The following is an 18,754-nucleotide window of genomic DNA, read 5'->3' on the forward strand; positions in this document are numbered from 1 at the left end:
GTAATCTTCATAAGGGGAGAAATATTGAGCATGTAAGGTCAGCCGGTTATGAAGACATATTATCATATTATCTGCATGAGGGTTGTAGGGGCTAGGACCTGACAAAGCTAATTATAATGGTACATGTTTCAGAGCTCAGAGCGTATTATCTGCTTGGCTGCTTGGTTGAGCCACAGCTGAGGTATAGAGGAGAAGGGGATGAGATTTCAAACCTAATAGGGGCTGGATGTCATCTCAGGGCATGTGAATTAATGAAGCCAAATATTATCGACTGCACATCACAGCACTAATATCCTTGATTTGTTCATTGTATTTGTCAGGATTACCTCGCCATAGTCTAATGGCCAGCAGCATATCACAATACAAGCCGGCAAAGTAGGCAGTTTCTAAAAGTGTACGATGAGGAAAAAGATATCCCTTCAAGTTTTGTACAAAAAGTGCAAATAAGCTGTTATTGCTGTAGCTTGAGCCGTTCCTCAGCCAAAATGTCACAGTGGGTTAGTGATGGCAGGAAGGACAGACGCCCATGGCTGTGTTATCGCTTCTCTCCCAAGGTTATCTTAATATCATCCTTTCAGCTCGGCTATTACAATCTACTGCCTGCTGCATAACACAGAACAATAACACAGGCCATAACATATGTGTATTCACTTCAAAATCTATTTTTCTTTACCATGAGGCTATAGTACAAAGAAAAAAGAAAAAATGTAACCAAGCTTGTTATTTTGGCCAGAAACGCAAAGGATCAGAGGGCACAAAACAAACAGTTGCTAGCCCTGAGACATTGCATCTCAGGGTCACAGTGTGCAAACAAAGCATCCCACCGCCAGACATGTGAACATGTTCATTTCACTTTATCTACCATCATGCCCTCTTCCCCCTGTCTCTGTTCTCCAACTGTCCAAATCCTTAGCTCACAACTGCTGCTGCAGAAGATGCCTAAAATGGTGCGGAGCGGTTGGCCAGCGCTGCCAAAGGTTATGTGTTAACAGTTGCTAATGGTGTCAAATGGAGAGACATATTTTAGCTTTCTTTCAAGGGTCTCCAGGCAGTCAGTGCTGCAAAGAATGGAAATTTTTACTTTATATGCACTAAAATAATTTGTTACAGAGTTTTCAATCTCACAGTTTTCTAATAAATTTTTACTATATTTAGTCCATATAGTATTCCACTGGTTTTTTTAACAAAACACATATATTTTAGCAGTACATAACACTCAGCTCCAACTCAACCTTATGCTCAATATGCTCAATAAATACCACCACCACCAATACTGAATGGGCTGCCTCAACAAAGATTTAATTAATTTAAGATTTGTTCTAATCAGAGTTTAGCAAAACAAGGTTTAAAATTAATAAACCCACATTTAAAATTAAGCAGAGCTCTGCTGCAAAATGAAAAACGAATCTCTGTTAAGTAAATCCAAGTATAATAATGTAAACTGAAATTAATCAACCTGGAGATGCTTGCTTGCCCAAATTAAAATACACATTAAAAAAATTTCATTGCTGTCGGGACCTATATTATAGAAGAGGGTGGAAAACTGTTGACTTTTAGCTGCTCTGTATTCCTCAACATTTTTTTTGGTTTGTTTTCCGGCCAGCTAAAAAAGTGTAAAACAAAATACATATACATATGTACATATATTCTCTGTTACCTAGCTAAGACATTCACAAAACACTACACTGTTTGCTACTAATGCTAAAAAGTTGGCTAAATGTTAAATTGTTTGCTAGCTATCTTAAATTTTAGTTAGCCTACTTAGCCTACTAATAAAAGCTTGGTAGAGACAGTTTAATTTCTCATCCTTTGAGAAAAAACTTGTGGGCCACATTATCAACTGGAGTGTCCTTTTAACTTTCTTCAAAGAACTTGATTATTTTGGTGAATCCATCCCAAAAAGGCAGCGCTTTTCCTGACTATTTTCCATTTTCCAAACCTGAGTGTAAGTTTAAAATTATTACACGATCACTATTAATTGTAGTTTAATGTTTTGATGCAACAAAATTAAATTTAGAGGTTTAGAGTAAAAACTAAACTTGAGTTTTAAAGAAGGGGTTAAATTTAATCTTTCCTCATTTTGAGCTACTTTAAAAGTATAGTGCAACATAACTTGAAGTTAAACCAAAATTTAATTGGGTTTAAAAAGTAACGGTGCAACTGAGCCTCTGTATACAAATGCATAATAAAAGAATTGCATCTTTCTGAGCAGATATGATACGACTTGATGGATACCAATTCTGAAGCTTTAGTTTTGAATGCATGTTTGTCCTGAGGGAGGGGAATGAAGCAAACAGACTTTTAAATCACAACAATCTGGGATAAATTCATGTGTTTGACCAAAATGACTCAGTCAATCCAATCATCTTGCACTGCAGCGACATAACATGCCAGAAACGATGTATGAATCAAATTATGATGGTGAAATAACTTGTCCGTTCGCATTATCATGACAGAGAAACCTGCTCCGTCTGTTTAAAGTGACTTAATCAGCAAATCAAAGTGACAGATTAAAAGGTTGTTTTGGACTTCCTAGCATTTCAGTGACCTCGCTCTTTTCATTCTGGTTGAGCTGGAAGGTTGATGCCAGTACAAACCATAAAAGATCATCTACTTCCTGTGACTGAGGCGTCCCTTCATGTTTTAACAGAGATAAAATGCATGTCAGTTCAACAGAATGTGCCTGACACTCAAATCCAGTTGACCTTATGGACTTTAAGACAGGGCTGGACAAGCTGAACCACAAAATTTGTGACACTGCATCTGTGTTTGGTTCAGTTTGGACGCTGCTCATTCAGTTGTGTCGTGAATGTGAAGTAAATAGAAGCCCAGATCCATACAACTGGAATCCCAGCGCATGGGATAATGGCCTTCTCACAGCCCGATGCAATGAATAATCTAAATGGCACTTAATGTGAGCTATGCTGATACTCTGACAATAGTTTGTGTTCAGACATCACAGCTTAGTGTCTCCCAATTGTATATTGATGCAGAGGCAGTTGACAATAAATCACTGGATTCACCAGTGAGTGAGAAAACAGTTTAGACAATGGCCCAATGGAGCTTACCGTAATTGACAGATGAGTTCGGCTCTTTCCACCACAATAGCTTTGGAGCTTTGAGGATACCTGGGAATGAGTGTCAGTGTGTGTGTGAGTGTGTGTGTGATGTTACGGGAGCTACAACACTCTAGAGGAACAGTGGTTGCAGTCCATTTTGAATGACACACTTGACACTACACTGGTCATGTTTATACATTAATGAATATCACTACCTTTGGCAAAACTGTGTAATACTTATCAAGGCCCAAATTTACTGCTATCCTAATTTGAACACCTAAGAGAGAGCACCAGTGGGTCTTATTTTTGTAGCGTTGGCCATCATTCCTGTAGATATAAGTAATATGCTCATCAGTTTAATTGCTGAGAACTGGGAATGTGGCAACCTTGCTACAAAGACTGGGCAAGAACCAATCCAGACGTCCTCGAATAATGTTCTTGTCTGTACCTGCAGAGATTTATTGTGCAATGGCAGATTATTACCAACATTTTGTGCAGGCTTACTTTTGGTTTCACCGCCAAAACATGTGGCTCAGATAACCTGGCTAAACTGCTGAATTATTTAAAGCTGTCTCATTGTCTAACCGCTTATGATTTTTGCTCCATTGTGTTGTCGTGTTCCCACATACCAGCATTACTCTGGCGAGCACAATGTTATCTTGATCATCGGTAATGCTGGCCAGAATTACAAAAGAAATACTGGGATTATCCTTGAAACTCTAGCAAAGCTACCTCTGTGATTCTTAAATCAATGTTCTGATTCAGAATCAACTTTGGAACCAGACACATTTGTGGAGCTCATATTTTCATTTGCTCTGGCAGATATATCTGGATCCCCTTGGATTCAGGAGTTCCACCCATGACATATTATGTGTAGACGCCACATTGACTGCTTCAGTTAGTAGGATGACTTTTGTTGTTTCTGTTCTAACTTGTTCCACAAGATCATGAATCCCTGAATATTTAAAAATGACTCACTGATTGACAAATAAATGTTTCTCTAGAAAAACTATAGCAGCCCCTTTTACATATATTTGTTCACAGGTCAGTCTTCCCCTGTCCAATATGGTGGACACGTTATCGTATGATCCAAAGGTCAATGAGGTGTTAATCCATATACTTATGTCTATGGTTCCACCAGCCTCAGATCCAGCCTTGGATCTGATTGGGCCAGTCACAAACATTTATTTAATATGGAGCAGGTTCTGTACCATTATTGACAAAAGATGTCACCAGCCCAGTTCTGGCATGTAAAACAACCGTCTGCTCCAACTGGTTGTAGGTCTATCCAATTGCGTCCTGTCAGCAGGTTTGTCTAATGCAACATCTCAGGCTCCTGGAACTCAGATCAAACTGACAAACAAGGCAGTGCTGATCAAATGTGGATCAAGATTCTGTTTCTACATTGCCTATTTCTCACCTAAAATGTCCAAGCACTGCTATGTCATATGTTTCGTTGCCCTGATTAGTTCTAGGTCACGTTTCGAGCATTTTAGCCTGTGTGTGTTGATGATGAAGACGAACTTAGTTTCATATTTTTCCAAGACAGATTTGTGCTGTCATCATTAAGGAGATATATTATCAAATGTGTGATGATATCTTCTGACCATAACGTGTAGGTGATATGTCTACATAAAGACAGTAGACCTACAACATATGATCATTCTGGCTTTTGCACATGAATCTTTTGCCTTTATTACAGGTTTCTTTAAACTGCGGTGTAAACTTTTGTCTCAGTGTGATGCTGTATATATGTAGGCACTGATCCCCTATGACATGCAAGCACATTTATCTGCAAGATAAGGTTTGTGCTCAAATAATGTATACAGCCACATGGCTAACCAGGGAAGGTGGCCGTTTCAGTGTGTGATTGCCATTTGGAGCCTGTCCTTTAACAGGACACCACTTTATGTTGCTGTGTAAATTATCACTGGTGGCCCCTTTTCTCACTGCATATTAGCGAATCCATGGCATGTATAGCTCCGTTACGATCACGCCTGACAGAAAGGTTTAGTGATGTAGCACAGCTGTTAAGCCATGCAGAATGTGTTGTCACCCAGCATGATAAACTGGCCACCGAGTGAATTGGAATCTAATTTGTTGGAGCCATTAACCAGACTAGCATTAAGGCATGTTTTCATCTTGAATGATTACTGTGTGAGATCAGTTACCCTGGAATTACGATCTACAGTCTACTCAAAATATAATTTATTAAAAACACCCTGATTAAGATGTACGATCCTACATAAACCAACAAGACAAATATATTTAACAAGTACTGTATCTAATTTTGTTAACTTGCTGTATGATAGGATCTAAAATATGAGACATTGTGTATCTCTGTGTAAACATCCCTGGTAATATACAATAATTACAAAGCTACAAGGACTTATTGAGGTCTGATCCTGTCTCCTTTAGCATGACAAGTTGTCCAGCATCTGCCAGCATGTTAGTAGCTATTCATCAGGATGAAGGGTAGTGAGCCCCCTCACACAGACAGACTCCGCCTGCTCACCGAGCAATTTGTTTCAAGGGGTACTGACACAGAAGAAAACTGGTGGACCCAACATCCATCCTGCTGTAAAAATATCCAAAACCATCTGGCAGCTAAGCCCCATCCTAAATTACTATGATGGACTCCCACCTTTGGAAACCATGAAGGCTACGGAAACCTGCTCCAACTTCTGACTGAAAGTACGGCTGGAAAGCGCAGGCCGCATCTCAGTCGTCCCGAACCACAACTACAAATCATGGCGGAAAATGAATAATAGTGTAGCTGCATTAGCAATACCAGAATTTCAGAGCTGATTCGAGCAGTATAAGACCTATCCACTTTGGGTGATTTATGTTCTGCTACTTGCCTGAAAATGACCAGTGCAACTGGGAAGTAGACCAAGGTCCAGAGCACCAGCGGTATGTTTTTCCAAGAGGGCCGGGCCTGCTTGGCAGAAACTCATGTCCTTGTCTATCGGTCTGACACGTTTGGAGTAGGAGCCAACATATTGCTTCAAACTCATGTCTGTTTGTGCCTGAGCACGTTTTACTGGGCGAGTCCAGTTGGGTTTGTATCATCATAAATAACTAAGGTTTGTCTGCAATGGTCACGGACAGTAAAGATTTAAGAGGCTACATATTTTCCTGCTGCTGAGAAAATGGTTCAAAGTTTGTAATCATCATATTTCAGTGGTGATGGATGAAGGAGTTCAAAAGTGTGATCGTAAGCTTTCAGGCTCAGGTTAGAAATGCTTAAAGGGACAGTTCGCCCCAAAATCAAAAGTAGACATTTTTCCTCTGGTATGTTGTGCTATTTTTCTATCAAAGTTTGGCTTGAGTTGCTGAGTTCTGGAGAAATTGGCCGTAGAGAAGTCTGCCGTCTGTCTGGTTTAATGGAACTAGACGGCACTCAGCTTGTGGAGCTCTGAAAAACTCAACAACAGTGTATCTTTCCAGAAATCATGAGAAATTTACTCAAGATTATCAACAGACCTCATTGTGAGCACTTTCATGTAGGAACTACTTTCTTTTTATGACAGAATCTACTGGAACTACTTTCTTTAAGCAGTAGAATCTATGGTAACTACTTTCCTTCTGCAGTAAAATCTACCAGAACATCTTTCTTTCTGCAGGTGAATTTATCAGAACTACATACTTTTTGGAGTAGAATGTATGGGAACTATTTTTTTCAGTAGAATCTACTGGCACTACTTTCCTTCTGCAGTAGAATCTACTGGAACTACTGTCTTTCTACTTGAAAGATGGATAAATAGCCCTACACATAAGAGGAAAAATATATAGTGTCACTTAAATGTTCATTATGAAGTAATACTGTGAATATGTTCTACAAAAACAGCAGCATCAGACTAATTTGACTTCAGCATAATATCATTTAGAAAATGTCGAATTTGATCTGTGAACCCTTTGTGGCATTATGCATTTGAGTCAAAATGATTTCAGCATACTTTAAACTATAAAACATCCCTTATTAAGGCAGAATATCACAGACAGAAATATTTACTTTTATAGCACTAGTAAAAAGAACCAACAAACAAATATCTTGGAGTAGCTCAGTTGCTGACAGTCCTATCTTTTTCCTTTAAGTTTTTGCTGTATACATCCAACATCAGTTTAAGAACTCAAGACACTCAGGAGACTCTCTCAGCTACATCAAACAGCAAGGTAAAAACAATAGTGTCACTGACATTTCCCCAAACCCGGCACAAACAGAATTATTCACACACTGTGAAAGGAGTGCCATCCGATAACGGAGAGATAATGACACTTGGTGGAAGGCAGCTTTCTCAAAGCAGTTTAGAGCTGGCACGTCAGAGTTCGGCAGTTAAGCCTGTCATGGAAGTTGAGGAGGTTATCCTGGCATTTTAATCTAGCCTGCTTCTGAAGGAGAAAACCGTAGAGGTGATTTGCAGGGCTAGTAATAACAAGGACAGGCCTGCATCCAAAAATGAGCTCTCATCACTTTGGATGCGGACAGTGCCGCGTTATGCGAGGCTGCGGTGAAGGATTGCAGGCCCAGTTTGCCTCGTCCCCTCTCGCCTCATCCATCTCCATAGGCCGGCTTTAATGGATATTCATGTTGCTGAGCCAATCCACTCCTGGGAGGAATAATATCACATCATCTGACTCGCATAAAGGAAATAGAGCCTGTCCTCATACACAGGGAGTATATACCACTGTGATATGCAGCAGGAGCCCCCTCCCCAAAGAAGAGATTGATGTGACCGTGACTGAATTTTCAGGTTCTTGTTCATTCAATACCAGTGTGGGTTAGTGAAATGTATTATGGAACAGGTTCAGCAATTAGGTCCTGTTCTTGTCTGTTTGAGCAGATCACACACACACATACACCACAAATACAGATGCCTACACAAGCAAAAACACATAGTAAAATACAAAAGTAATACTTTGTGTATACTTACACACTGAGGGACAAAATGTACGACCAGAGAGTGTAGAAAATTATGTACTTAATTTTTAATCTTTTTATTATAATGTTGTTTTTTTGTTTATTTATTTTATTGTATTTTCTTTTTCTTTTTATTCTTTTTAATGACTGAAGAGGGAATAAGTATGTATAATACAACAACAAACCAATCCTGGATATCTGAACATACAGTACTGGAGGAGGAAGTATTTAGATTACTTACTCAAATAAAATGGAAAGTGCTACAGTGTAAAAATACTTCATTACAAGTTAAAGTCCTACATTCAAAATATAACTTAAAGGACCAGTGTGTAGGATTTAGTGGCCTTTAGCGGTGTGGTTGCATTTTTGCAACCAACTGAATGCCACTTACCACAGCCTCCCCTTCCAAGTGTGCAGGAAAAACTATGGTTGGCACAGAAATTTGTGGAAAACGTGCCCTTACTAAAGCCAGTGTTTGGTTTATCCATTCTGGGCTACTGTACAAATATGGTAGTTCAATATGCCCACATAGATGTATAACAAAAACTACATACAGCATTTCCGCTCAGCCTTGCTTCCAATTTTGCCCAGTGGTCACTCGTGGTATTACAGCAAAAAAAAAAAAAAAAAAAAGCCATCACTATAAAAGAGACATCTCTAAAACTGTTGGCAGGACACCTAACAAGGTCAGTTATGACTCTTTCTAATATGAATTTTGGATCCATGGAATTTTTGTATCTATAAAATTTTAGAGCTGAGAAAAGTGATTTAAAAATCCTTAACATCATCACAATGTAAACTATACGGGCCAAGCAGGAACTTGCTGGCAGGGCCAGCAGGAGGAACACCACAACAGCATAGTGGGCCACATACTGCAGAAATAAACCCTACAAACTAGACAACTTTTCAGGCAAATGTGCCAGGCAAGCAATTCTCATTGGCCTGAATAGCTGCCATCTTTGCATCCAGTATCCTGTTCTTAATATATCCATGCATGGCTGACTCCATGTAATAGGACCTGCTCCCTCTGTAGATATAAACGGCTCATTCTAAGGTAACAAAAACACAACAAATCTTATTTTCAGGTGAGTATACACTAGTGAAAACAGTGTGTGCATATATTCTATTCTGCCATCAAATCCCCCTAAGTCTCACACACTGGTCCTTTAAGTGAAAGCATATGAGCATTATCAGCGACATGTAAAAAAAAAACAGTATACAAAGTTTAAAAGCTCATTATAAGGACTGGCACCATTCAGAGTGTAAAATTAATCATATTTTTAAGTGCATCTTTTATGGTTTTAATGTTTGTGGCTACGTGTGGAGGAAAAGTTTACACTTGGACATTAGAAACTAATCTCAGGCACTTCATCAGCTTACAAACTGGCAAACGCTGCAAAGAAATAAAACCTTCATGCTGTGACGAGCGCTTGGGAAACACTTTTATGAACTCAGTACCCGGGAAGAAGGCCATGTCTTTACTTTGTCAATTCACCTCGTAGAGTTCGGTGCCGAGGCTCACTCAGCACAAGCTCGTGGTATGTAGCTGGCAGTCGGATCTGTATATATCATTCTCATGACAATATTTCATCATCTGTCATTTCTCCATGTTGAACGCACACATTGTGTATAGTTTAGTTTATCTTAAAACGTTTATAGAAAGCAGCTCTCTGAATGGGCCTCTGGACCAGTGTGGAGGAAAAGCTTACACTTTGTTCTTTCCATATGCCTCATTTTAGTTGTGTGGGGGCCAATGCAAGTCTTTGTGTTTAAGAGTGATGTTTATCAGGGGACAGATCCTGCTGGTATAATCATTACGAGTCTGAGTGAAATGTCTTGCAGAGCACGTACATGTGTCTAATGGGAAACGTCAAAAGGTGCTCTGTCTTTTCTCACCGCTGTCCAGAGAGGACGTTTCCATACTCATGGAACATGCCAAGACAGTCCAAACCAGGATGGGAAGATTATCAGCAGAAAGATGAGAGCTTTCATTCTAACTACAGAGTGACATCAAACAGAAAAGGGCAGAATCACTCATAAGATAAGCTCGGGGGAAACGACTTGAGAGTAAAAGAAACAGATGTCTGAGGTAATATATCAATTAATTTACCAAACAATCCCATAACCAGAAGCACATGTTCACTTTAAATAACAGGACTTTATGGAAAGTTAATATTTGTATTCACAACAGCATCTGAACCATGCAGTTATAAATAATATAATCAGCTCTGGTTATTGCACAAGCAACAATAAACAGACTTTGGGGAACTGTATATCTGTTTTCGCGCATTAACATTTTTTAAAGCCGTCAAACTCGTTTTTAGTTTTACTAAGTGCGTCGTGCGAAGAACATTAAGTCATCAGTCAAACCAACAACCTTCCCCTTCATATTGACAACAGCTAAGTTTCAACACTAGCAGTTTAGTCATCCATTAGTCATGTATCCCATCCAGATGTCTGGTGGAGGGAAGGAGGGGAGGAGGAGATAGCAGCAGGTGTAGATCTCTCTGAGCCCAGCTGAGCTCTAAAAGGCAGTGCTTAGCACCCACAGCTCCGTCATCTGGCCTCTCCCCTGTCTCCGCCAGCCTTTCGACAGCCCATTCCTCATCATTTACCCCTTTTTGGCAAAGCCCAGAGCCCTTCTAATGGGCCGCTCTGAATGCTTCCAGATGTTTGTTTATTTGTTGTGCTGCAACTATAAAACAGTTTACTCTTAGTTTGGATCTTTTCCCATAGCTTCATTTTTTGGGGGGGCTGAGGGAGCAAAGAGGGGAGTGCAGCAGGAGTTGCGGTGCAGATCACCCCGATATGTAATGAAAGCGAACTGCCAAACAAATGTGAGATACCCCATGGGTGTCGTCAGGAAGGAGGATTTTTTTTTTTTCCCTTTGAAGGCTGCTTTCCTCCTGGGATTTTAATAACAGTTGTGCACCGTTTAAGATACATACATACAAAGTAGCTGGAAGCAGGCCCAGAACAACAAGATTAAAAGGACCCAAGGCTCATACTGTAAGGCAGATTTCAGGCATTTTTCCTTGTCTGTTTACTCTGCTTGTACAAAGATATCCCTTTCATTTACTGCTGTCACTGCTGAGGGATGGCCGACTCAAATTTAATCTGATACCTGTAAAAAAGCAGTTACTAGAACCTGGCCTATTTATTGAAATATACAGTGGAAATGAAAGGTATTTCATTAAAATCTCCTCTGCGCACATAAGATATATCAATCAAGTCCGAAACATCTTTTTTACATACTTCTGAAATACAGTTATAATTAGATCTATGAAATGTTCTTGTAAATCTCACTTCAAAATGTGTCATCCTAAGACAATGACAAGCTGGTAATAAATAACCCAGCATATTGTTTCACATGTTGGAATGATAAATCATCATGGTAGAGGCACAAGAGCACAATACGTCACTGGCTATGGTTTAATAATGTGGTGGTCTCACTATATTTTACAGCACTCAGATAATACATAACAAGCCATGCTTTGTATATATTTGTAAATAAGACAAAACATAGAAATAATGACAGTATTTGAACATGTATTAGACCCTTATTAAACTTCATTAGAGGGTAATTTGGGACACATTACAACAGACCTGTACTGTAAACTAAAGTGTATTATTACCCTCAGTTAAAGCCTTCATCAGACTTTACTATTAATATCATAAGATAACCTGAATATATATGACACATTACTTGAATATTTGTATATGTAGTATTCAGTAACTGCAGTGTTTTTGGTATATTTATTATTATTATGGCTATTATAAAAAAGGGAGGAGTTTATCCAAACCTGTATTACAATGGTACAGGGTAACCAATAACAACAGATCTATTAACCAATCATAAGGACTTTTCTTTTGAAAAGTTTTAATTCAGTCCTGTGAGGTAAGTCACAGCCAGGCCAAGTTTAATTTACATTCATATGCTAATTTAATTAATTCACACCTGAGCTCCACTTTGCTAATAATACACTCTAGTTTACAGTACAGTTCTGTTGTAATGTGTCCATAATTATCCTATGATAAAGTCTAATAAGGGTCTGATATAGGGTCAAATATTATCTAATAAAGAGCATCTCATATTCTTTTTCTTGTCTAATACAAAGTATGACTTGTTATCTCTTATTAGTGCATTGTACAGTGCAACCAGTATGGTATAGTCCCGTCTTCATGAAGACAGTATTTTAGGCTGAGACTCCATTTTGGACTGTTAGATTTAGAGTTGTGTTGACAGTTGGACCAGCTCTGAGAGTTAGAGTCAAGGTGACAGTAGTGGAGGATCCTCAGGCCCCTCTGCCAGACTGTATACTCCACTCCACTCTGTGTCACGCCTTCACCAAGACACACTGAAGCCCCCACCATCCTCCTTCACTTTGTCTTTTGTCTAGCTCTCCCTCATTTCCAAGTCTTGTCTTCTTTCACCATTTAATGCTGGTGCTCTTACCGACTTTTCCTACCTCCTTCATCCTCCATCCTGTCGATCTATCTGTCATTTAATCTGCCCTATGAAATCGTGTTTTAGGTTTCGCTACCACAACAGCGCATCTTTTGCTTTTCTTCCTCCCGCTCTTCTCTTTGCTGCCTTGTTTTACCCTGTCTCCTCCAGGTCGACTCCTCCACCAACTGAGACAGGAGCTTATCCTGGAGTTCTGTCCTTGGTTTCCACCCCTCTCTCCCTGGGCAGTGACCTGCCAGCGCTGCCCTCCTCTGGGATCTCCTAGCTGCTGTAATTACCTCTGGCACCCAGGCTCTGGGGCTTCCACACAGGTGACACGGTGGAGTGGGGGTGGGGGTTGGGTGCAGAGGGTTGAAAAGAGGAAAGGGAGGTTCTTTCTGCGCAGCCGACAAGGCGATGTCAGAAGTGCTGCTGATCTGCCTGCTACTGCTGTAGGAGTCAGGATAAAACTATAGAGCTTCCCATTAAAAAGGGCCGCTTTATTTACCCTTAACTACTACTCGTCATAATTCAACGCATTCAATATCAGAGGTGGCAAAAATACACACATTCTTTACTCAAAGTAGAAGTACAGATACTTGTGTAAAAAAAAAAAGTAGATGTACTGATTCAACTTCTTTACTCAAGTAAAAGTGAAAAAGTACAGGCTCTGAAGTGAACTCTGAGTATGAAAGTAAAAGGTTGCCACCTGAAGGACATTTACACCGGCTGTTTCTGTACAAACCTCACACCCTTTGTCCATGGTCGAGTCTCCCTCTCTGTCTTGTTTGTGTAACGCTGTTTTTCATCATGTTACGTCTTTGACTTGTTTTTTGTCCTTTTACTTTGTATTTGGTCTTGTTACATCTTTTCTGTCTTGTTATGTCTTTTAAATCATTTTTATCTATGTTTTTTGTTTACGCTGTTTTGGTCATGATGCTTTTCGTCTTGTTATGTCTGTTACATCAATTTGTCACTTATCATCTAGATATGTCTTTTATGTTGTGTTCATTTTGTCCCATCTTTTTACACAGTGTTTTGTCTTATATGTCGTTTTTGTCTTGTTACATCTGTTGTGCACAGAGGAATCATCTTTTCTCTGTGTTATTGCTGCATCCATTTAGGATTAAATCAGCCTTGATCTTGAGAAGGTAGGAAGCAATAATGAATGATGAAGAAAATAAAATTAATGAATAGTTCCCTTCATATGCACTAAAACTAAAGCAACAAGCCTGTTCTGAAAATGCAAGGAGTAGAAAGTACAGATATTTTTATTAAACTGTAGGCAGCAAAGTAACAACTTGTCAGAAAAGTACTTAAGTAAAGAACAGATACCTGAAAATTCTACTTAAGTACAGTAAGGAAGGATTTTTGTACTACCTACCTACCTACAAAATATTTTCAATTCAGTAAAGTGCCTTTTTATCTCATGTACTGAGTGTGTTTTCTCAGCATTATAGCACAAAACAAAAGCAGTAGTTCAAAAACAAACCTGACAATAACAGAACATACAGTATGACTGGAGCGCCTCACTTTTTCAGCAGACTTTGAACAAACCGTGTAGTGAATTAATTTACCATGCCTATTGGAACACGAGTGTTGAACTGAACTACATAAAATCATGCAGCGTATTGTTTCACCTCTATTGTTTATATCCTGAATTTAACTCTGTGAACGCTCCGTTGTTTGGAATTACTGTCTGAACAATTTTGTTTGTTGTAGCACTGCTTTGCCGCAGCTTTGTTCTCTTTGAGAGAGGAGTTACTGTGACCGTCTCCAGCACATAAAGAAAATTCAAGTATGTTTAAGAAGTGTAAATAAAAGAGAAAAAATAACAAAGAGCTGGGGAAGGGGCTGGAGGCAGGGACATGAAGAGGAGGTGAAGGGCGAAGATGAGGGCTGTGTTATCTAAGACTGCAGCGCTGCATCATAAAAATAACAAATGGAGACTGTCAGCGCTGCTCAGATCTTAGACGGAGGGGAAAATATTTCATGTGTCAGATCCCCTCACCTTTAAATGGACTGTTCTTAGCCAGGTCTGATTTTGACAAAGCACAGGGCTCTTCCTGTCCCTACATCCGGTGAGAGCTGCCACCGTCCAGGCTTTCATGACATAGATCTGTCCTTGGCACCATAAACGGAGGGTAGAGATCTGTTGTGCTACCATAGTGGTGGTCAAACCCATCACAAGTGTTTTGCATCGTGAAGACAGTGATGAATGTCTCAGGGATAAGAACTGGGGCATTGTTTCACGAACCAGAAAAGTGGGGCTTATTGCGAAGAGACAAACAGTTTATTCTATTTTAAGGCAACTAAACTATAAAATCCACATTCAGGACATTAAAGAACAGACTCGAGACGTCAAGCTGGGGATCTCAAACTGCCGGCCTGGGGGGTATTTCCAGCCCCTGTTCCCCCACCCTCCTGATTTTCTTAAATTAGAAACAGAAAAACTCATCCAGAACACTTAACCTTGCTGACATATATGATGAAGCGATTTTTGCTGACAGGCCTTTTCCACCAACATGGAACCGACCCTGTTCTTGTTCTCCAGTTTTTAATTTTGAACTGTTCAGAGCAATTCCAACAAAAAATAAACTGGACAGTACTTTTCCACTAACGTGGAAGTGACCCCGCTCCGGTTCACACACCGCATTTTAACCACTCAGGGCATTTCCACGAAAAATAAACTGGTTTGGAGCCTAAAAAGTTGGTTACCCGTTGGAACCATAAAAAATATCAGGTTTTCCTTGGGAATCAAAGTGGGCGTGTCATATTCTACAGGTTGTTGTGCATTTTGATGACATCCTTGATTACAATGGTTCACCTCACACTGGTGGAAAAGTGGACTGGTTCATGAGACAGTATAAAGGGTTAGGGTTCCTTGGCTACTTTGGTGAAAAAGATCCTATAGAGGACAGGTGAATATGTTCTATTTGTTATCGCCACCTTTTATAGACTATTTCAGTATGACAAACCACTGAAGAGTAATTGAGCATGAGGTTATTTACGGTGATATTTGTGACACTCCTTTTACCAATTAAACATATTTTGGCAGTCCGAGGACACAAATGGACTAAATGCAATGCGTGGACTTTAAACAGATGCATCTGATGACAAGTCTTAAGTAAACAATCGACTTTAGTATGTAGCAAAATCATTTTTTGTAAATCTGACTCATGGGTTTAGTATCACAAAAATAGGTGGCCTGCACCATTAATTTAGAACACTGCATCTTTCTAAGGACTGCGATTTATTCTTACTTGAGTGTTTGATTTTAAGAAGTTGCTGCACAATTACATCAACTGACAAGACAGGGTCAGTACGAGGACTAATCAATGTCTAGTATCAACAGATCAAGGATGTTTCATCTTGTTTATGTGCTGTGTGCTTATCCCACGCATACATTCAGATCAGAGTTAACCCAGATTACTCAGATTTATTAGCACTATGAACACATCACACAGATGAGATGAGATCAATAAGAATAGATAACAGAACTTCAACTCAGTCCCAAGGTCAATAGATTCCCACTCTCTGTAGCTGGTAGGGTTATGACTTATATTTACATAATCCATGGGCCTGGGTTGTGATTGAGTGTATGATAATATATGATGCGTCTTGTTTATTTTGAAGAACATCTGTACAAACATGTGTACAACCCCACTCGACTGAAAAGGTTAAGTCCAAAGGGTTTGTCCTCACCTTTGTGGTTCTTGGCATCTCTAGATCCTCGGGGCAGAGGAGTGTAGGGCAGTGGTTGACTCTCACATCCAGCTTCATTATGTGTCTAGAGGAAAGGAAACATACAAATAAAATGAGTATTCGGAGGGAAAAAATAACCATATAATAACCATCATTAATGAACAGTAAAATGATAGTTGATTAAACCTCAGTTTAATTAACTACCAATTTAGCATTTATTAAAAATAGTTGATATAAAGTGTTACCAAAAGGTTTGACAAGTTTTAAAATGACATGTATGACTGGTGCTGACTGTGAGTGTCATAAATCTGTTGGGACTGGTACAGGAACTGTTGGAAACGGCGCTCCTGTTTTATGACATAATGTGGCAGGTCATGTTTTATTACCCCTCACATGTTATGGAGCAGCAGTCCTGGCTTTGATGATCTGATCTACGACGTGGTTAGGGAGGAGAGGTCTTAACCTTCACTCAGCCATGACCTCCTGCAGTGGTCAACTAAAGGGTAGACGTCACTCACTCTGAACGGCCAAATGTAGCGTGGTTGTGTGAGGGGAGGCTGACAAATGGCATGAAATGACCTCACTACCCCGGTTTTAAGAGAGGAAATGCAATTTGCATATTTAAATGTACACTGGCTGTCTTATTTAATGTCCCATAATTGAAATGTGAGGTAAATATGTGCATGGATTCCTGGCGGCGCAGCTAGAATGAGCTATTGATTCCAAGCACAGTCAGGTTCAGGTTAAACAAGTGTGACAAATGCTGCTTTAAGACAAAGAGAAAACAGAGGCCTGAATCTCAGAGCATGTTCCCAAACAGGTCAAGAGTTTCTTGTGTTGTTGTTCTTTTGTGCACTTTCAAGGTCCAAAACATCCTCTTCCTTCCCTTAGCCTTTTAGCTAGTGGAGCAGGCAGTTTATCATGACACAGCGATATCTGATGCCTTTGCAGAAATACTTTCCTTTCCTGCAGGAAGGAATTCACTGGGCCTTTAATCATAGCAAGAGACTCAACTGACAAATACATATTAGAGATGGTTTGGAGCTGCATTTTTCCCACTTTTATTGTTGTTCCTCTACATGCCCATGCATAACCTTGAGAAATGGAACGGTCTGCACTGTTAAATGGAACCATATTCTTCATGGGCAAAGAGAGCACTGTGAATTGAAAACGATCACATAATGTGCTTTCAGATAGCATCTCTGAAAGGCATTAAGGTCTGGCCAGCATGTGTCTCATATTACACCAAAGGGGAAAAAATGGCAAAATAAGCCTATCTTGAGACCTCACTACATACATGCTGCTGGACGATGCTTTCGAAAAGAAACAACTTGGAATAGCAATATTATTTTGACAGCAGACCTGCTGCTCTCAGCCTCTGGAGTGGCTGAAACCTGTTAAGAAACATCACAGATCACTCCCTGTTTGTACAATGTACTTGTATGGGGTGTGTAATAAAAGAACAAAAATAACCCAAAATAAGAACATACTGTACACACTGGAGTAAAAACATGTCATATTTGAGGAAAAAATATTAAGGTATTCATATTTTATGACTCGGTTGCATCAACAAACCTGGATTTAATCTAGGATTAGTTCTAGTTAGAGTTCAGCAAAACTCTGTTTAAAATGTATAAAGCTCAATTTAAAAAACAGAGCTCTGTTGCACAATCAAACAGTGAGCTCTGTCTAGTAAATCCACGTTTATTAATGTAAACCAACATAAAAGAAAGTTTAATAAATATGGAGATGCTTGCTTATCTAAATCAAAGCAAACAAACAAACAAATAAATAAAGATATAAATAAATAATTCAAGTTCTATCAGAATCTACTAAGAGTAAAAGAGGAGCAAAACCGAAAAACTTGGTTGCTCTGTATATTGTAATAAAACAATACATTTTTAGCTAGCAACAAAGTCAACAGAATGTTACATAGTTTGCTGGCTAAAAAAAAAAAAAAAAAAAAAGCCAGAACATTAAATTGTTTGCTCTGATTTCTCCTCCTTTATTGGCCAAATTAATGCAGAAGTAATGGATTAACTACAGAAAGAATCTGTCCCTTAATTTTTTTTGAGAAACTTAATTATTTTGCTCAGTCTTACTCAAAAAGGCAGGTATTTTAAAAGTTTTATGTTCTGGTCCAACAGAATTAAATTTAATCTAGATTTAGAGTAAAAGCTAAATTGAGATTAAAAGAGAGGTTTAAATTTGTTTATTTATTTATTTCTTCTGCAGCATAATTTAAAGTTACACCATGATTTAATTTGGTTTAAAAATGAATCCTTGTTGGTGAAAACCAGCCTATATTTTCTTTGACTACAGCACCGGCAAAATAGGTACTGGGATTGGGGATCCTGAACCAAACTGTTGCATTCTGCCATTTGGTTTTGAGGATATAATTAATATTAGCTGTCATAATGGACGCACAGAGAGTGTGTCTATGACAATTATTATATGCTAAGAGAGCAACTCAAGCATAACGACAGGGATTGTGAGCCCTCTATTTGATCTACCTCCGTGCTCTTCTGAGCCACCACAGAGTTGCGCCCCTGCTTGCCTCATTTCCTGGCCTGCTTGAAAGATCACAAGCCTGGGCCTCTTCTGGCCCGCCTGGCCCCCAAA

General features: G+C 39.3%; 1 protein-coding gene across 3 annotated transcripts in view; it reads right to left on the reverse strand.

Annotated features, from left to right (window-relative positions):
- Positions 1-18,754, reverse strand: part of lrmda (leucine rich melanocyte differentiation associated) — a 291,361-nt gene that overhangs the window by 17,565 nt on the left and 255,042 nt on the right. For all 3 annotated transcript variants that reach the window (XM_084736373.1, XM_084736375.1, XM_084736374.1), the window contains exon 6: positions 16,133-16,217. In XM_084736373.1, the coding sequence (XP_084592499.1) occupies positions 16,133-16,217 (85 nt within the window). The remainder of the gene's footprint in view (positions 1-16,132; positions 16,218-18,754) is intronic.

This window comes from Lutjanus erythropterus, chromosome 14, assembly GCF_056507025.1.
Source record: "Lutjanus erythropterus isolate fLutEry1 chromosome 14, fLutEry1.hap2, whole genome shotgun sequence".
Lineage (NCBI taxonomy): Eukaryota > Metazoa > Chordata > Actinopteri > Lutjaniformes > Lutjanidae > Lutjanus > Lutjanus erythropterus.